The sequence below is a fragment of the Manis pentadactyla genome, chromosome Y (genome assembly GCF_030020395.1).
Source record: "Manis pentadactyla isolate mManPen7 chromosome Y, mManPen7.hap1, whole genome shotgun sequence".
Classification (NCBI taxonomy): domain Eukaryota; kingdom Metazoa; phylum Chordata; class Mammalia; order Pholidota; family Manidae; genus Manis; species Manis pentadactyla.
The window spans coordinates 36,004,256-36,020,486 of NC_080039.1; the positions used below are offsets into that span (position 1 = coordinate 36,004,256).

The 16,231-nt window shown below is 52.5% G+C and overlaps 1 protein-coding gene across 1 annotated transcript; it reads right to left on the reverse strand.

Moving 5' to 3' along the window:
* Positions 1-728: 728 nt before the first annotated feature.
* On the reverse strand, positions 729-9,606 carry LOC130682121 (acetylserotonin O-methyltransferase-like). Its single transcript, XM_057496252.1, is given in 3 exon segments — positions 729-1,296; positions 7,831-7,995; positions 9,426-9,606. Coding segments are annotated over 3 exon segments (609 nt in total). The 3' UTR covers positions 729-1,033.
* Between the last annotated feature and the right edge of the window lie 6,625 nt (positions 9,607-16,231).

The following is a 16,231-nucleotide window of genomic DNA, read 5'->3' on the forward strand; positions in this document are numbered from 1 at the left end:
CCATTTGCAGGTGTGCCCACCTGGCACCCACCTCACACCGTGCTGGGGGAAGTCTGAGGCCACATGGGCGCACTGGCCCACGTGCCACCCTTCCACCCTCCTGCTGCCCTGGATTGAGAAGCAGGAACTCCACCTGCGGCTCACGGGGGAGGGCGGAGGTGCCCTGTGCGTGCAGCCAGCGCTCACTCTGGCCGGCCGGGACATGAGGGCCATCTGTCCCCCGTTCCCATTGGTCTCCCACAGTGACCGCCTGCCCATCCTGCAGAGCCCGCACACCGCCTGTGTGGCACCGCCTCTGTGCCGAGGGGAACCTGCTGGCACTTGTGGTGGATTTGTCTTAATTACCGAAAATCCTACATAACGTACAATTTGCCACATTCACCTTTCGGTTTACTGGGGAGGATGTTAGGTATCTGGGGAATGGTCTTACTATTAATGACATGTTTTGGTAAAGCAGAATTTCCACCCACCTTTCTCTGGGGTGCGCGGCTTGGGCACTGCAGGGCGCTGAGTGACATCCCTGACCTCCACCCTGCGTGCCAGGAGCCCCACATGCCCGTGCGTCCCCACAAGATGAGATGACTGACACGGCCAGTGTCTGCAGGACCCAAGCTCAGCCCAGCAAGAACAGCAGTGTGGATGGGTTCCGAGCATCATGGGGACTGAGGACGGACCAGGCTTTAGAGACCACCCAGTCCCCTCCCGTGGCTTCTGCATTTATGTACAGGTCTACCTGCCATGCTGTGGCCGCGAAAACAAACGTCCACCCCGGCACATGCAGTGGCTGCATCTAAGACAAGCGTGGGAGGCTGAGTGACCCTGGTGCATGTCAACCTGCCGCCTCCCCTCCCTGGCCGAGGCTGCGCCCAGGAAGGATTTGGCTTTAAGCAGCCTGGCGGGCCCTACGCATGATGCACATCGATGTCACGGGTTGCATGCATGTTATACAGGACAAAGTCCACCAGGTGACAGGCAGGGGGTAACGGTCAGCAAACACCCCGAGCCACCGGCTGGGCGCCCAAACCAAGAAGCATCAGCATGACCACCTCTTCGCACCTGGGTGGGAGCTGCAGCCACGGGGGGCTAACTTCCTGGCCAGGATGGCCCCATAGATGCCCAGGGGGCCCCTGCTCTGGGGGTTCCAGAAGCCAGCGGATGCCAGGAAGGAGGGGAACTGGGCGAACGTCCTCTCCCGGCCCCCCATGTGCACCAGCATGTTGAGCTAGTACAGCTGTGTGGTGGGGGGTCCCCACACTTCCACGTCCAGGAGGCTTCCGATTACAAGGACGTCACCGCCTGGGATGGGGCGAGGCAGGCAGACGTGAGGACGGATGGCCGGGCCTGAGGACCTGCGCCCCTACTCCGGTCCCTTACAGAACCCTGGCCCCACCTCTCCCTCCACCCAGGCACCTTCCATCCTTATCTGCAGGATAGACACAAACCGAACACCCTTGTCCCTTCCAGGAAGGTGGCCTTGGGGGCCGGCCAGCTCTACCCGGTGACCAGGGGCATTGTGCAAAGCGCCCCCACGCCACCATGCTGGCCATTCAGGGCCTAACCAGGGATGGAGGAGGCAGTGGCCCTGCACGCACAGGGCTGGCCAGCCATGCTGCCTTCACCTTCAGGGGAGTATGAGCCACTCCCACGTTGAGATGGGCTGGACACGGCTTCACAAGCCCCGGGGGTGTCGGCTAAGAGCCATGTGACCATCATTCCCAGATTTCAAACAGGAAAAATTCATTTTCCCCACAAAGACCTAATGTCCGGGGAGTGTGGAGGTGTGGACATGGGGTCAGGGTCTGGGGGAATCGTCTCTCACTGGACCACTTGCCTACATGGTGTTCTTGACCACTATGTAGTCTCAGGTGTGAACCTTCATGTACTGTTTAGTGTAGCGGGAATTTGCAGAAACACGGATGCATAAAGCATAAAGCAGCTGCCGGCGCGGCCAGGAAGAGAGCAGGTGGCAGACGTTCCATGGGCCAACTGCTTTATGCGCTGATGGGATGCAAGTTAAAGGAAGTCTTATCAGCATTCTCAGTACAGGCAAGCAAGATGCCCCAACCCTTCGAAAGTCAGCATGGAAGGGAGGATGTGAGGCCTTGGCAGGCCTGCTGGGGAGTTTCCTGTTTGGGCAGAATAATGTACAGCTGAACACCCAACGTTCACAATTTGAAAAGCAGATGTGGAACTTTGTGGTTTCTCTTATTTCTTCCTCCCTTGTTTGGAAACAAATCCTCAAAATTATTTAACATTCCATTTTCTCTGAAATCTCAAATGCAAGCATCCTGACCAAATATGAAGATGATTTTCATATAAATCTCAACCCATTTTACTGGGCACTCGATCCTCTAACAAAACACAATGAAATATGCCTTTAAAAAAATTGTCTCAAACAAGATCCTGTATTATTGGTAGTGATTTGCAATGATACAGTGACTCTAATAGAGTTTCCATCAATAGGGGGCTGGTGGTGTGAATGTGGGGATGGCCGTGGGCAGAGCATGGGGGGCACAGGAGCGGCAAGGAGGCTCCTTACATGCAGATCTGGGGGGTTCTCTTGGCTGCTTGTCCACGAAAAAAGCCATGTGCAAGGTGACAAGTAGAGCATGTGACATTGCTGTACCAAAATTTATCCATATATGTGTACACATGTATACATGCACACATGCTGGCATGTCCATGTATGTGACACACGTGTGTTACACATATGTGCACATGCATGTTGCAAATATACACATATACACACAGAACATACAGGTGTGCATACATATGTACATATAATCCATATAGACACGCATACATGCATATACATTATGCACATATATTGCACATAAACACACACAATGCACACCCATGTGTGCGAATACATTGTGCATGTTTACACATGCATGTGCATGCACACATTTGCACACATATGTGTGGGGGGTGAATGCATGCACATGCATTATGCATGTGTATATACACAGACACAGAACATATACATATATACACACATGTATATACACATGTACATATACACATAGGTGTATGCATATATATATATACACATATACACAGACATATATATATACACATCCGTATATACAGATGTATGCATATACACAAATATAAACAGGCAGATATGTGCATGCATACACATACCCACAGATGTATACACGTTTGCTGTTTTTTATAATGGTTTAAGTTTTATTGCATATAATTCACATACTATAAAATTCACCCATTTTAAGCATACATTTCCATGATTATAATTTATCCACATGGTTATGCAACTATCACCACAATACTGTTTTGAATCATTTCATAACCACAAAAAGAAAACTCATGCCCATTTGCACTCAATCTCCAGCTCAAGGTGACCACTAACACACTATCTCTGTAGATTTGCATTTCCTTGACATTTCATATAAATGAAATTGTACAACATGTGGTCTTCTCTGTCAGGCTTCTTTTACTTAGCCTAATATTTTTGTTGTTGTTTTCTTTTTTTTTCCTTTTTTTAAATTTTGGTATCATTAATATACAATCCCATGAGCAACATTATGGTTACTAGATTCCCCCCATTATCAAGTCCCCCCCACATACCCCATTACAGTCACTGTCCATCAGTGTAGTAAGATGCTATAGAGTCACTACTTGTCTTCTCTGTGCTATACTGCCTTCCCTGTGCCCCCCTACATTATGAGTGCTAATCATAATGCCCCTTATTCCCCTTCTCCCTCCCTTCCTACCCACCCTCTCTAGTCTCTTTCCCTTCGGTAAATATTAGTCCATTCTTGGGTTCTGTGATTCTGCTGCTGTTTTGTTCCTTCAGTTTTGCTTTGTTCTTATACTCCACAAATGAGTGAAATCATCTGATACTTGTCTTTCTCCGCCTGGCTTATTTCACTGAGCATAACAGCCTCCAGCTCCATCCATGTTGTTGCAGATGGTAGGATTTGTTTTCTTCTTATGGCTGAATAATATTCCATTGTGCATATGTACCACCTCTTCTTTATCCATTCATCTACTGATGGACACTTAGGTTGCTTCCATTTCTTGGCTATTGTAAATAGTGCTGTGATAAACATAGGGGTGCATCTGTCTTTTTCAAACTGGGCTGCTGCATTCTTAGGGTAAATTCCTAGGAGTGGAATTCCTGGATCAAATGGTATTTTAATTTTTAGTTTTTTGAGGAACCTCCATGCTGCTTTCCACAATGGTTGAACTAATTTACACTCCCACCAGCAGTGTAGGAGGGTTCCCCTTTCTCCACATCCTCACCAGCATTTGTTGTCGTCTGTCTTTTGGATGGTGGCCATCCTTACTGGTGTGAGGTGATACCTCATTGTGGTTTTAATTTGCATTTCTCTGATGACTAGCGATGTGGAGCATCTTTTCATGTGCCTGTTGGCCATCTGAATTTCTTCTTTGCGGAAGTGTCTGTTCAGCTCCTCTGCCCATTTTTTAATTGGATTATTTGCTTTTTGTTTGTTGAAGCATGTGAGCTCTTTATATATTTTGGATGTCAACCCCTTAACAGATCTGTCATCTATGAATATATTCTCCCATACTGTAGGATGTCTTTTTGTTCCACTGATGGTGTCCTTTGCTGTACAGAAGCTTTTCAGCTTGATATAGTCCCACTTGTTCATTTTTGCTTTTGTTTCCCTTGCCCAGGGAGACATGTTCATGAAAAAGTTCCTCATGTTTATATTCATGAGATTTTTGCCTTTGTTTTCTTCTAAGAGTTTAATGGTTTCATGACTTACATTCAGGTCTTTGATCCATTTCGAGTTTACTTTTGTGTATGGGGTTAGATAGTGATCCAGTTTCATTCTCTTACATGTAGCTGTCCAGTTTTGCCAACATCAGCTGTTGAGGAGGCTGTCATTTCCCCAATGTATATCCATGGCTCCTTTATCATATATTAATTGACCACATATACTTGGGTTTATATCTGAGCTCTCTAGTCTGTTCCACTGGTCTGTGGCTCTGTTCTTATGCCACTACCAAATTGTCTTGATTACTGTGGCTTTGTAGTAGAGCTTGAAGTCAGGGAGCATAATTCATTCCCCCTGCTTTATTCTTCCTTCTCAGGATTGCTCTGGCTATTTGGGGTCTTTTGTCATTCCATATGAATTTTAGAACTATTTGCTCCAGTTCATTGAAGAATGCTTTCTGTATTTTGAATCTGTAGATTGCTTTAGGTAGATAGCCATTTTGACAATATTAATTCTTCCTACCCAAGAGCATGGGATGAATTTCCAACGTTTGCTGTTCTTACAAAGTCAGCACTGGAAGCACAAACCCAACACCCAGGATGAAACAGCTCACCTACAAGACCCAGAGAGGAAGCAAATCAAGGGGTCAGGATACAAAGCTAGACTCTTCCTCATAGGCCTTTTCAGGCGGCTTTTAGCTTTTGAATTACATGCATATTTTGCTCCTTCAAACATTAAAATGCAAGCAAAAAGAGAAGAAAGAAGCTCTAACAAAGGGAAAGCCAGCCAAGGCTGACAAGCCAGTCTGGGAGGCGAGTGAAGATCACTGTTTTAGGGAGTGACCCCGGAGCACAGACCCTTAACCCACACTCATGGACACGTCTCAACAAAAGTGTGCAGAGAATTTGCAGGCCCTGTGGGGCAGTTACGGTGTGTAGGAACGTTGGTTTGGGTATTTATCTGAAACAGCTTCCTGGATCTTGCAGGATAAGACCCACATGTAACACTGATGGGATTAGGACCCAAGGCTCTTGCCAGAGCTCAACAAACAATTATAAAGTGAAGAGCTTAACGGTCCCTCTACAAACTGAGCATGAATCGGACAGGCAGCAAGAATCACTTACTACTGAACCACTTCTGAGCACTTGACTATATAAATAATGCATGATTCCACCCTCGTAGGAAGGGGTCTAGACACACCAATGCCCCAGCACTGGGACCTGGATTCCACAATGTCTGAAAACACTTGCTCATGAACAGGACCACAATGTCCAGGGAAGGGGAAGGCAGGGAGCCTGGACAGGGTGCTGTTCACCAGCTGTCCACCCAGAAAGCAGGAGGCCCCTGGAGGTGGCTGGGCAGGGGTGATGGAGCAAAGACCCAGACCCCAGCTGGCATGGGCATGTCACAAAGCTAAAGGGAACTTCAGGGTAACTGTGCCCCAAGGACACCTGCAGATGCCACCACCATCCCTGTGTGCTTGTCAGAAACGCAGGCTCCATTCCACCCAGATGCCCTGGGTCCGAACCTCAGAGGGTGGGGACCCAATAACTGAGTCTCGGCAGGTGCCCCAGGGACCTGGAGAACCACGGCTCCACCCACCCACTCCCTCCTCTGCGCCTTTGCTAGTTGGCTGCATATGGGGAGGTGCTGGGAGGGCTTCAGCCTTCAGGATGCGGAAGGAAGCCCTTCTCCACCGCCCCACGTGGGATTTCCATTTTCTGCCTTCACTTGCTTACAGGGCACTATTGAAACAAGGATTAATACTCTTGGAAGCCCAGCAGCAAAGTCTAGGGGCACCTGCTCACCCCCAAGGTCACAGATGACACGGAACAGTGATGGGTCAGAGGCGGTGAGCACACATCTCCCGTGGACGCTCCAGGCCTCCTGCAGGTCTCACATGCACTTTGTACTGAGCCACTCACCCTCCAACCTGGTGTGTGAAAGTATGCTTGTCAAAACTATGAAAACCCAGAGAGGTCGTCAGAAACCATCACACAGGTCACCCCCTGCCGAGCCAAGAGCTGTATCCTTCGGTCAGCCGCCAACGTGCGCCCAGCTGCGGGAGCCGTGGAGCATGGCTGGAAGGCATCGTCTTCCTCTGGAAGCCCATTTCCACTGGAAGGGAGGGCTGGGAGCGCCGAGCAGCCCCAGGAACACCGCATCCCTCCCCATTCTCTTCCTACACCAGCCCACAGCCAGATGGAAACTGAAAATAGCCCCTGATTCCTCACCACCTCGGGACTTTCATGGCAGAACTCCAGGCACCCCCAGATCTCTGTGCATGTGTGCAAAGAAGAGCAACCACCTGACCTATTACCCGGGCAACCGGCCGGATTGCAAACTGCACCTCATCTTGTACTCAAATGGTGGGTTTGCACATCATCACCCAGAGGGAGGATTGACATGAGTAGAACCACAAACTCTGGTTTTTTAAACTATCGATTCTTTCTGTGTTTGCTCTATGCACACACAGATTCATCCGTGGAAGTATCTCAAAGATCAGCACATTGCGGTCCGAGGGGTGCGGATGTTACGTGCAGACGGCATGGGAACCTGTGCGGAAGCCCAGGGCAGAGCCTGTAGGAGGACGACCCTCTCCATTGCACCGACAGTACCATCTCTCTGCCCCTGGGGTGAGGCTCTGAAGCCACTAGGACCAGCCTGAGGGTCCAGCAAGGCCCCGAGAGATCCGGGGGGCCTTCTGTGACTTGCACCCTTGGGCAGAGATCCAGCAGGCAGCCCCGGGCTGTGTCTCACATCTATGGGATCTTGGAATATAAATATGAAGTCAAATGATGCTTATAAACATGAATACATGTCGTATCGATCGTATCCTTTCAAATTAAACTGGCCCCCGTGTTTCCCGGTGGACGTACTGTCGGCTCACAGTGTGGCTGGGCTGAAATAACTAAGAAGGACAGTGTAGAGCATTGGTTCCCAACTGGAGGCCATTTTGCCACCCCCTGGTACCCTGGAGACCACTGACCCGCAGGACTTCCTATCAGGATACATGTACACTGAGCGAATTCATCTGGGGAAGGAGAACAGGACCTGGGGGCCCAAGCGTAGCCGTGTCGGGTCTGGTTCTGTGGGAAAACTGGCCCTCCGGGTGCTCAGAAGCCTGGAAGGCAGCCCAGGGAGCCTGCCGACCCGCACAGCCCACAGCCCATGAGGTGCCTCCAGCACCCGTAGGTGGTCCCCGCCGTGGACAGAAGCACGTCGCACTGGCAGGTGGGGCTGGCCCTGGCCGGGTAGGTGCTGGACAGCTCGGTGTTGGGATACAAACCTGAAAGCAGATGAAAACAACAGAAAAGGAGCCGTCAGACTGCTTATCTGTGCCGCGTGGACGCTGCCACCAGCACCATGGAAACGTGGTTCTGACCAGCGAGGAACTCCCCACAGCTGGGGGCTTATCCTGAGTGAGCAGAGAGGGACCTTCTGGGCAGACCCCCAACAGCAACTGCCCTGGCTGGGGGTTCTCTCCACACCCACCTGGGGGCCTTGTCCTGACCCCAAACAGCGGGTGTCCTGGCTGGGGCTCCCACCCCTCCACCCCCACCTGGGGTAATTCATCGTGACCCCCAACACCAGGTGCCCTGGCTGGGAGCCTTCAACCCCCCATCCCCACCTGGGGGGCCTCATCCTGACCAAGGATGCCCCTCGGCAGGTCCGAGCCATGTCTCCAAATGGCCACCCCAGTCGCCAAGCCTATGTCCCTCCTCCCCACTCGGGACCAGCGCCCACAGCTCCCATTGTCCCACAGGGGATCCCACTGCAGTCCTGTGCCTGGAGTGGGCCGTCCCTCCTAGGACAGGCGCATGGCTTGCCCTGCTCAGAAGAAGAAGGCCTCCTGTCACCTCTGAACAATCAGGGCCACTCCTTGGGGCCCCAGAGGCAGAGCTCACAGAACCAACCGGATCCTCTCCAGTCATCTGCCTCCAAGCTGAGCATCCCAGGGCCTCCCGGCCTGGACACCTACGTGTCCCCTCACCCGGGCTGGGCATCAACAAGAACCAAAGGCTCCAGACCCAGAGGGGGAGCCGCCAAGGAGAAACATCAGGGTCAGTGACGGTGAGCCGGCTGCTGGCTCCGGAAGCCTCTGCCCGGATGTGGCACACCTGCCCCTGTCATGCCGGGCACACACTTCCCCTCTTCGTGCACTGTTTCTGGACTTTGCCAATCCCCAGGGCTACAAAATTCTAAATACACCCTGACCCATCATCACAGCACTCACAATTTAAATTTCACAAAGTAAGGACATTTCAGAGAAAAGAAAAGCTAACATCACCCTACTTCGTAGGAGAAAAGCCACTTCAACACCCACATCGCAGTATAATCTCAAAACGAACGGCAGCCCTTCCGTCGGACAAATTTGGCTTAATGGGAAAATGACTCCCCTGCCTGTTTTCCCAATGGGGACTGGTTCACGGCGTCTGTGTGCACAGCAGCACGTGAAAATCCCTAGAACCGGGGTCAGCATGCTGCAGCCCAGGTGCCAACTCCGGCCCACCGCTTGTCTCTGTAAATGAAGTTTTATAGGAACCCAGCCATGCACACTCATTTACATCAGGTCTCCGAGCTCCAAGGCCCCCAGAGCAGCTGCTGCTAAGACCACATGGCCCACATTCTGCAAACACTGACTCTCTGGCCCTTTGCAGAAAAGGCATCTGAGTGCAAACTTCAAACGCCTCCTGTAAAATGCCAAACAACACCTACCTTCTCCTCTCCGCATTTCTTCTTGGTGCAACTTCAGGGATGCACAGGCGTCCAACAGAAGCTCCGTCCCGTGGGAGCCGGTGGCCAGACGTGCAGCCATCGCCGCTGAGCCAGGCGGCTCCGGGGCCTTGGGGAGCAGGTCGAACACCCCCAACTCACAGGCAGCAAAAAGCACGTCCATCCAAGAGAGAAGCGCACGCACGCAGCACCAGCAGCAGGAGCTTGGAATGCGCTTTCCGAGAACCTATCCTGCTAGCGGGAAACGGGATGGACGTGCTTCAAAACATCAAACAGAATGACCACAGGAACCAGAAATTCTACTTCTGGCTATACACCCCCCAAGACTGAGACTAGAGGTTTGAGCAAATGTTTGCACCCTGGTGTATCTTTAAAATGTGGAATAGGACATCGACTTTGCTCCTAATATAAATGCACCACCTGGCTCTTAGTGTGTTAGTAGGTTATTGCTCTACCAGAAAATGTTTTCACGGCTTTAATTCTTATCTTTGCATAAACTTTGTCTGCTTTGTAATGAATGTTTTATCGTAAGCTTTGAAAACATTGTTCTGAGATGCTGGGTGTCAGTTGGCCCCGTGCCCCAGGTGACCAAGCCTGTCCCCATTCCTGGACTCCGTCCTGTGCCATCCAAGCATGTCCGATGTACTGTTCTCGCCAGCCTCCTACCTGGGAGACCGTGAAGCCGTTTTGAATATTCGGTCAGGAGCTGGTGGGCCTCTTCTTCCGGGGAACTTTTGTTTCTTCACAACAGGCTGGCTTGGAGGGCCCCCCGATCTCCTAGCTTCACGGAGTGTGGGTCTGTTAGCAAGCGGGGGACGGCTAGCTGCTCAAGGCCACTACCAGAAGGTCCTTGCAGGAGGCCAGTGGTGAGCCAGAGACAGATCACTCCAGAAAATCCCATTGGCCTAATTAATGGGGTGACAAAGCTTATGGGCGCTTTCTGGTGTTCTGCTCAGTCCATCTGTCCCTGATGGCACACAGCCCTAAAAATGCCTGAGACCCCTAGCTGTCACCGTTACTTTGTCAGCTGCTGAGCTGATCCAAAGCCAGTAGGCTCACCATCACCAGCGCTGGTGACCCCCTCCATGGATGGAGCCATCTCTGCGCCCCTTCAAACGGGGAGAGAAGGGCATGTGTGCGTTAACTTCCTGGGGCAGCGTAACAAATGACCCCAAGTCAGGGGCCTTAAAACCACAGCAACCGGCCTCTCCCAGCCCTGGAGAGCAGCCGTCTGAGGTCCAGGCAGGACAGGGCTGTGCTCCCTCCACAGGCCCCCAGGGGAGGCTCCTTCCTGCCTCTGCCAGCCTCTGGGGGCTCCAGGCAGCCTTGGGAGTGTGGCCACATCCCTCCTGTCTCTGCCTTCATCTCCATGTGGCTTCTCCTCTGTGCCTGTGTCTCTCCTCTTATTTCTTATGAGGACACCTGTCATTGGGTGGAGGGCCACCCTCATCTAGAAAGACCTCAGCTCAGATATTCTTCATTTCACCCCATCTGGGGTCAGGACCTCGACATGTCTTTTGGGGGGGCACCATTCAGCCCACCGCAGAGGGGGACAGTTTGCCAGATATTCGTGACTTAGGATCTTTAAACACTGTCTGAAATGATGCCCTTCTGTGCTTTCCATACCAGCAAATGCTATCCAGCCTCTGCTTGGGCCAACCCACTGGGACACAGGTGGCCAACCAGGGCAGGAAGGTCCCTAGGGGTGCAAGTCGGTTATTCACACAGCTCACGAAAGGAAGAAATGTGTTTCTGCAGGGCTGGTGGCTGGAGCCCCGAGGAGGGGGGCTCTGAGACAGGAGTGGTTCCCCAAGAGCATGTGCAGGGCCAAAGTTCACGTAGTGTCACCCGGCTTCAGGAGGGCCTTGCCCCGGATCTGATTTCATGCGATGTATTTTATTACTGCGTTCTCCTTTTACATTTATTTTTATTTTTAAAGTATTTTTTCATTTTATTTTTAATTCATTTATTTTTTTCACTTCATTTACCCTTTTTAAATCATCTTAGAATTCAGTTTAATTTGATTTCGTCTCTGCGGGACGGCAGCCACCTCGGCGCTGTCCAGGACACGGTGACCGGCCGTCGATGGCATTTGCCTGGTGGGGCTGCAGGTAGCCCCTCTCAGACGCTGATCTACAGGGCTGTCGGATCACCGGGGTCTTGCTCGAGCCGACGACTTCAGGAGTCAGGTGGAGGGTGGAGATGGGGGCCTCATGGATGCCATTCCAGGCAGGCACCAGGGCTCTGCTTTCAGAAACAGTCTTTCTTGAAAACAAGTTAAAAAAAAAAACAAGGAATTTAGATGTTGGGCGAGCGAGCACCACCGAGTGGACCTGCTTTCAGGAACAGCATCTCCCTGGCCAGCCAGGCCCTCTATGGTCGGCTTTGTGCCAGAAGAAGGCAGAGGCCAGACACAGAAGAACCCAGTCGGCGGGGCTGAACGGGGACACCAATGCACGCTGACCGGAGTTTTTAAAAGGCGAACCTACCTCATGGCTTTCTCCTGGGGGAGGCCAAACGTTCTTGAGCCCGACCGTGGCGATGGTGGCCTAGCTCTCAATATCCTAAAACACACCAGATGGTATGCTTGAAGCAGGTGGGCTTTAGGGCATGTGGGTTACAGCTCACACGTGTGGGAGGCGAACAGGGAGATCCCAGTTTTTCCTCGGCTTCTGAGTACACAGGAGGTGAGGGCACTTTGGTTGCATTCACATTGGTAAATTCTCAGCCACTGGCATGAGCGCATGGGCAAAGTCTCCAAGGGTCGCGGTGCTGCATGCCCGCAGGACGCAAAAGTAGGGGATCCCAGATGAGGAAAACCGTGGTTCCCACAGAACAACGCCCTCCGGGGTGAGTGCCTTCCCCACCGTGCACGTGGGACCAGCACATGTCCTGGGAAAAGGTTTAGGAACAGTTGGGGTGAGCTGGGTCAGTCTGATACCTCCAAGATCCACCCTGGCAGGCCCGGGTGCCCTGCATCAGGGAGATGGGCTGTTAAACACAATGGGGCTGAGGCTCAAGTGAGCAGAACCCCAGGGCTGGTGGAAGTGGAGCAACGTAAACAGTGTTGCTGGACTGCCTGCCTCAATTCCAAAACGCACCTTCGCCCATTTGCCTTACATGTGAACGTTTCTGATGGGGCTGGCGCATGGGGTCATACAGTGTCCCCTGGAAAATGCCCACAGCCTAGGAAGGCCAGATGCATCAGGAATTGGTTCTTTGCAGGTGGGAAAAAGTAAAGATCTTGAGGTGAGCAGAACACGCCAAGCAGAGATGAGGCAGCCGCCCCCCACCCTCCCACCCCACCGAGCTGGACAGCCATGCACACTGGCCATGGGGGTCCCAGATGGCGGGAGGGGAGGCGTGTCCTCCGACTTCTCCCCAGAGCAGCCTCGGGGCTCCACATGGTAGCCCCCTGAACCAGGCAAGGCTTATCAAAGACCGAGGCGGACAGGGAATTGGAGTGAGTCACCTCCAGAAACCAAGAAAAGAGAAATTACTGAAAAAGCCAGAACACTACACACTGAGGTTGTTCTCAGGGTGAACTTCCCATTTTACCCATTTTAGAGTGAACAATTCAGGGCCTTTTAGCACAATCACAAGGTTGCACAATCATTCCCCTCTCTCTGGTTCCAGAACAGTCCACCCCACAAGAAGGCCTCCCCAGCTCTCCCAGCTGCCGACAGCTACGAATCCTTGTTCTCTCTGTGGATCTGCCTGTTCTGGGCGTTTCCTATAAATGGACCCCCCCACCATGTGTCCCTGTGTGTATGCGTCTCTACCTGAGCACTGCAAGCTCAGGTCCATCAATGCTGTGTGCCTTTCAGGGCTGCCCTCCTCTTCAGGGCTGAGTAATGTTCCCTTGTGTGCATGGACCACATGTGCATCCGTGACACCGGTTCCCCGTTTATGGCCATTGTGAACGATGCTGCTGTCAACGTCTGTGCACACATTTTCATCTGAACACATTCTCAACTCTTGTGGGTATAAACGTAGGGGTGAAAAAGCTAGGCCACAGGGTAATTCTGTTTAACTTCCTCAAGAACTGCCAGCCGATTTTCCACAGCGGCTGCACCACTTTACATTCCCACCACCAGTGCCCAGGGGTCCCATCTCTGCACGCCCTCGCCTGCACCTCTTTCCTATTATGAATAGGGTTTGTAGGGCCATTCCAGTGGCCGTGTGTTAGAAACAATTCTAACATCAGTTTCACACATTCTATTTTCAAACTGATTTGTTGCTAACACACATTAAAACTGCAGAAAGGCTGATGTTTTTGGCTGAAGAATGTGCTTTTCTTCTTTTTCCTCATTGGAAAACACATATGGACTTTCCTCACTGAGCCTGCCAGTCGTGGGCCAGGAGGGTCCCAGCAGGGGCCAGAACCCTCTGCCTGGGAGTTAAATTTTTTTTTTTTTGGTATGATTAATCTACAATTACAGAAAGAACATTATGTTTACTAGGCTCTCCCCTTCACCAAGTCCCCCCCACATACCCCTTCACAGTCACTGTCCATCTGCGTAGTAAGATGCTGTAAAATCACTACTTGTCTTCTCTGTGTTGCACAGCCCTCCCTGTGTCCCCCACGCACTATACATGCTAATAGTAAGGCCCTCTTTCTTTTTTCCCGCCCTTCTCCCTCCCTTCCCACCCATCCTCCCCAGTCCCTTTCCCTTTGGTAACTGTAGGTCCATTCTTCGGTTCTGTGATTCTGCTGCTGTTTTGTTCCTTCAGTTTTCCTTTGTTCTTATGCTCCACATATGAGTGAAATCATTTGGTACTTGTCCTTCTCCGCTTGGCTTATTTCACTGAGCATAATACCCTCCAGCTCCATCCATGTTGTTGCGAATGGTAGGATTTGTTTTCTTCTTATGGCTGAGTAATATTCCATTGTGTGTATGTACCACATCTTCTTTATCCATTCATCTACTGATGGACACTTAGGTTGCTTCCATATCTTGGCTATTGTAAACAGTGCTGCGATAAACATAGGGGTGCATCTGTCTTTTTCAAACTGGAGTGCTGCATTCTTAGGGTAAATTCCTAGAAGTGGAATTCCTGGGTCAAATGGTATTTCTATTTTGAGCATTCTGAGGAACCTCCATACTGCTTTCCACAATGGTTGAACTAGTTTACATTCCCACCAGCAGTGCAGGAGGGTTCCCCTTTCCCGGGAGTTAAATTTTAACCAAGAGGAAGAGCCACAGGCAGATAAGAAGCCACATGTAGACATGAGAGGGAACGACGGTCATGACGGTGACCCAGTGCTTGTGGAGGAGGCTGGGGCTGCACTGGGGGAGGGGTGCTGTTGTTTCTGACTGTGTCAGGGAGACCTCCACACCTCTCTGCCGGGAGAGCATGCGGTGACCCAGGGAAGAGCAGCCCCAGGGGATGGGTGGTAGGTGCCAAGGCCCTGGGGCTGGAGAGAGGCTGCGAGCCAGGCTGTGCCTACAGGGGTGCAGTCTCTGCCACACTGAGCAGCTTCATCCTGCTGCTGTTTGGGGATAAAACTTGGGGGCCTGAAGAGGCAGAGAGCCCAGGGGTGCCTCAGCAGGCAGGGGAGAGAGGGTGCAGCCCGGGCAGGAGAGCAGAGAATAGGGTGGGGAGAACAGTGCTGCCATCAGCTCCAGATGGACTAGACTGAGTGACCCTGTGATACCCGGCTCATGAGAGAATCCCACAGGCTGGGGGCAAGTCCCACGGGCTGGGGGCAACTTGTACAAGCTGGGGGCTTATGCAGAACACACTTGGATCTCTCATGGCTCTGGGGCCAGGAGGCCCAGGTCAAGGCGCCAGCAGGTGGGTGTGTGGTGAGGCCTCCTGCTCAGGGACGGCATCTCCTCACTGTGTCCTCATGTGGACAAGGGACTGGGGCTCTGTGGGGGTCTCCCTGTAAGGGCCCTCATCCATCGTGAGAGTTGCACCCCGTAACCTCACCACATCTGAGAGGGCCCATCCTGACCCCACCCCGTTGGGGGGGTCACGATCCACACGTGGATTCTGGGACACACTCAGCCCATGGCCCCCCCACACCAGGATGCAGCCGGTAGCTGTCTGTTGTGGGCTGATGGGAGTGACATCCTTAGGTGCAGATGGGCTGCACGCCGGCCCAGGAAGGGCTGCCTGGAGGAAGAGGCTGTGCACACAGGGAAGAAACAGGCAGGCACTAGTCCTCCAGGAAGGCGTGACAGCCCTGATGGGCACACCCTGGTGGCTGTCACACAGGCAAAGCCTGTAGACCCCAGGAGAAAAGCGTTACACTCAGGCTTCCGCAGACACAGCCACCCGCAGCTGGGCCGGGCAGCAGAGGGCAGAGCTGAGGGTATGCACGGGGAAGCTCGGCGAATGACGCCCAGGGACACCAGAGAACCTCAGGGCATGACCCTGACTCCGTCCACCAGACTCTGTGCCGTAGGTCAGGGTGGCGTCCTCAGCTTTCCGGGACCCCACAGCCAACGACCCACAAGGCCATGCACCCCTCCTCCCCGCTGGGCGCTACCCCAGCATGGGGATCCACCTGCCCCATCTCCACCCCCGGCCAGAAGCCCCCTGGCTGTGGAGTCTGAGCTGTGTGGTCTGCGTACCCCTTTGCTCCCCTGGGCACAGATCCCAGCTGCCCACTTGCCATCACGCTGACCCCCTCGGTCCCGGGACATGTGTCCATCACGGGACACGTGTCCACCACACGTCTCCAGCTCAGGCACACTCGGGCTGTGCCCGAGCTAGAGACTCCCTGACGGCACAGACCCCGACCTCAGAGATCCTCTGACCTCGGAGACAACATCACC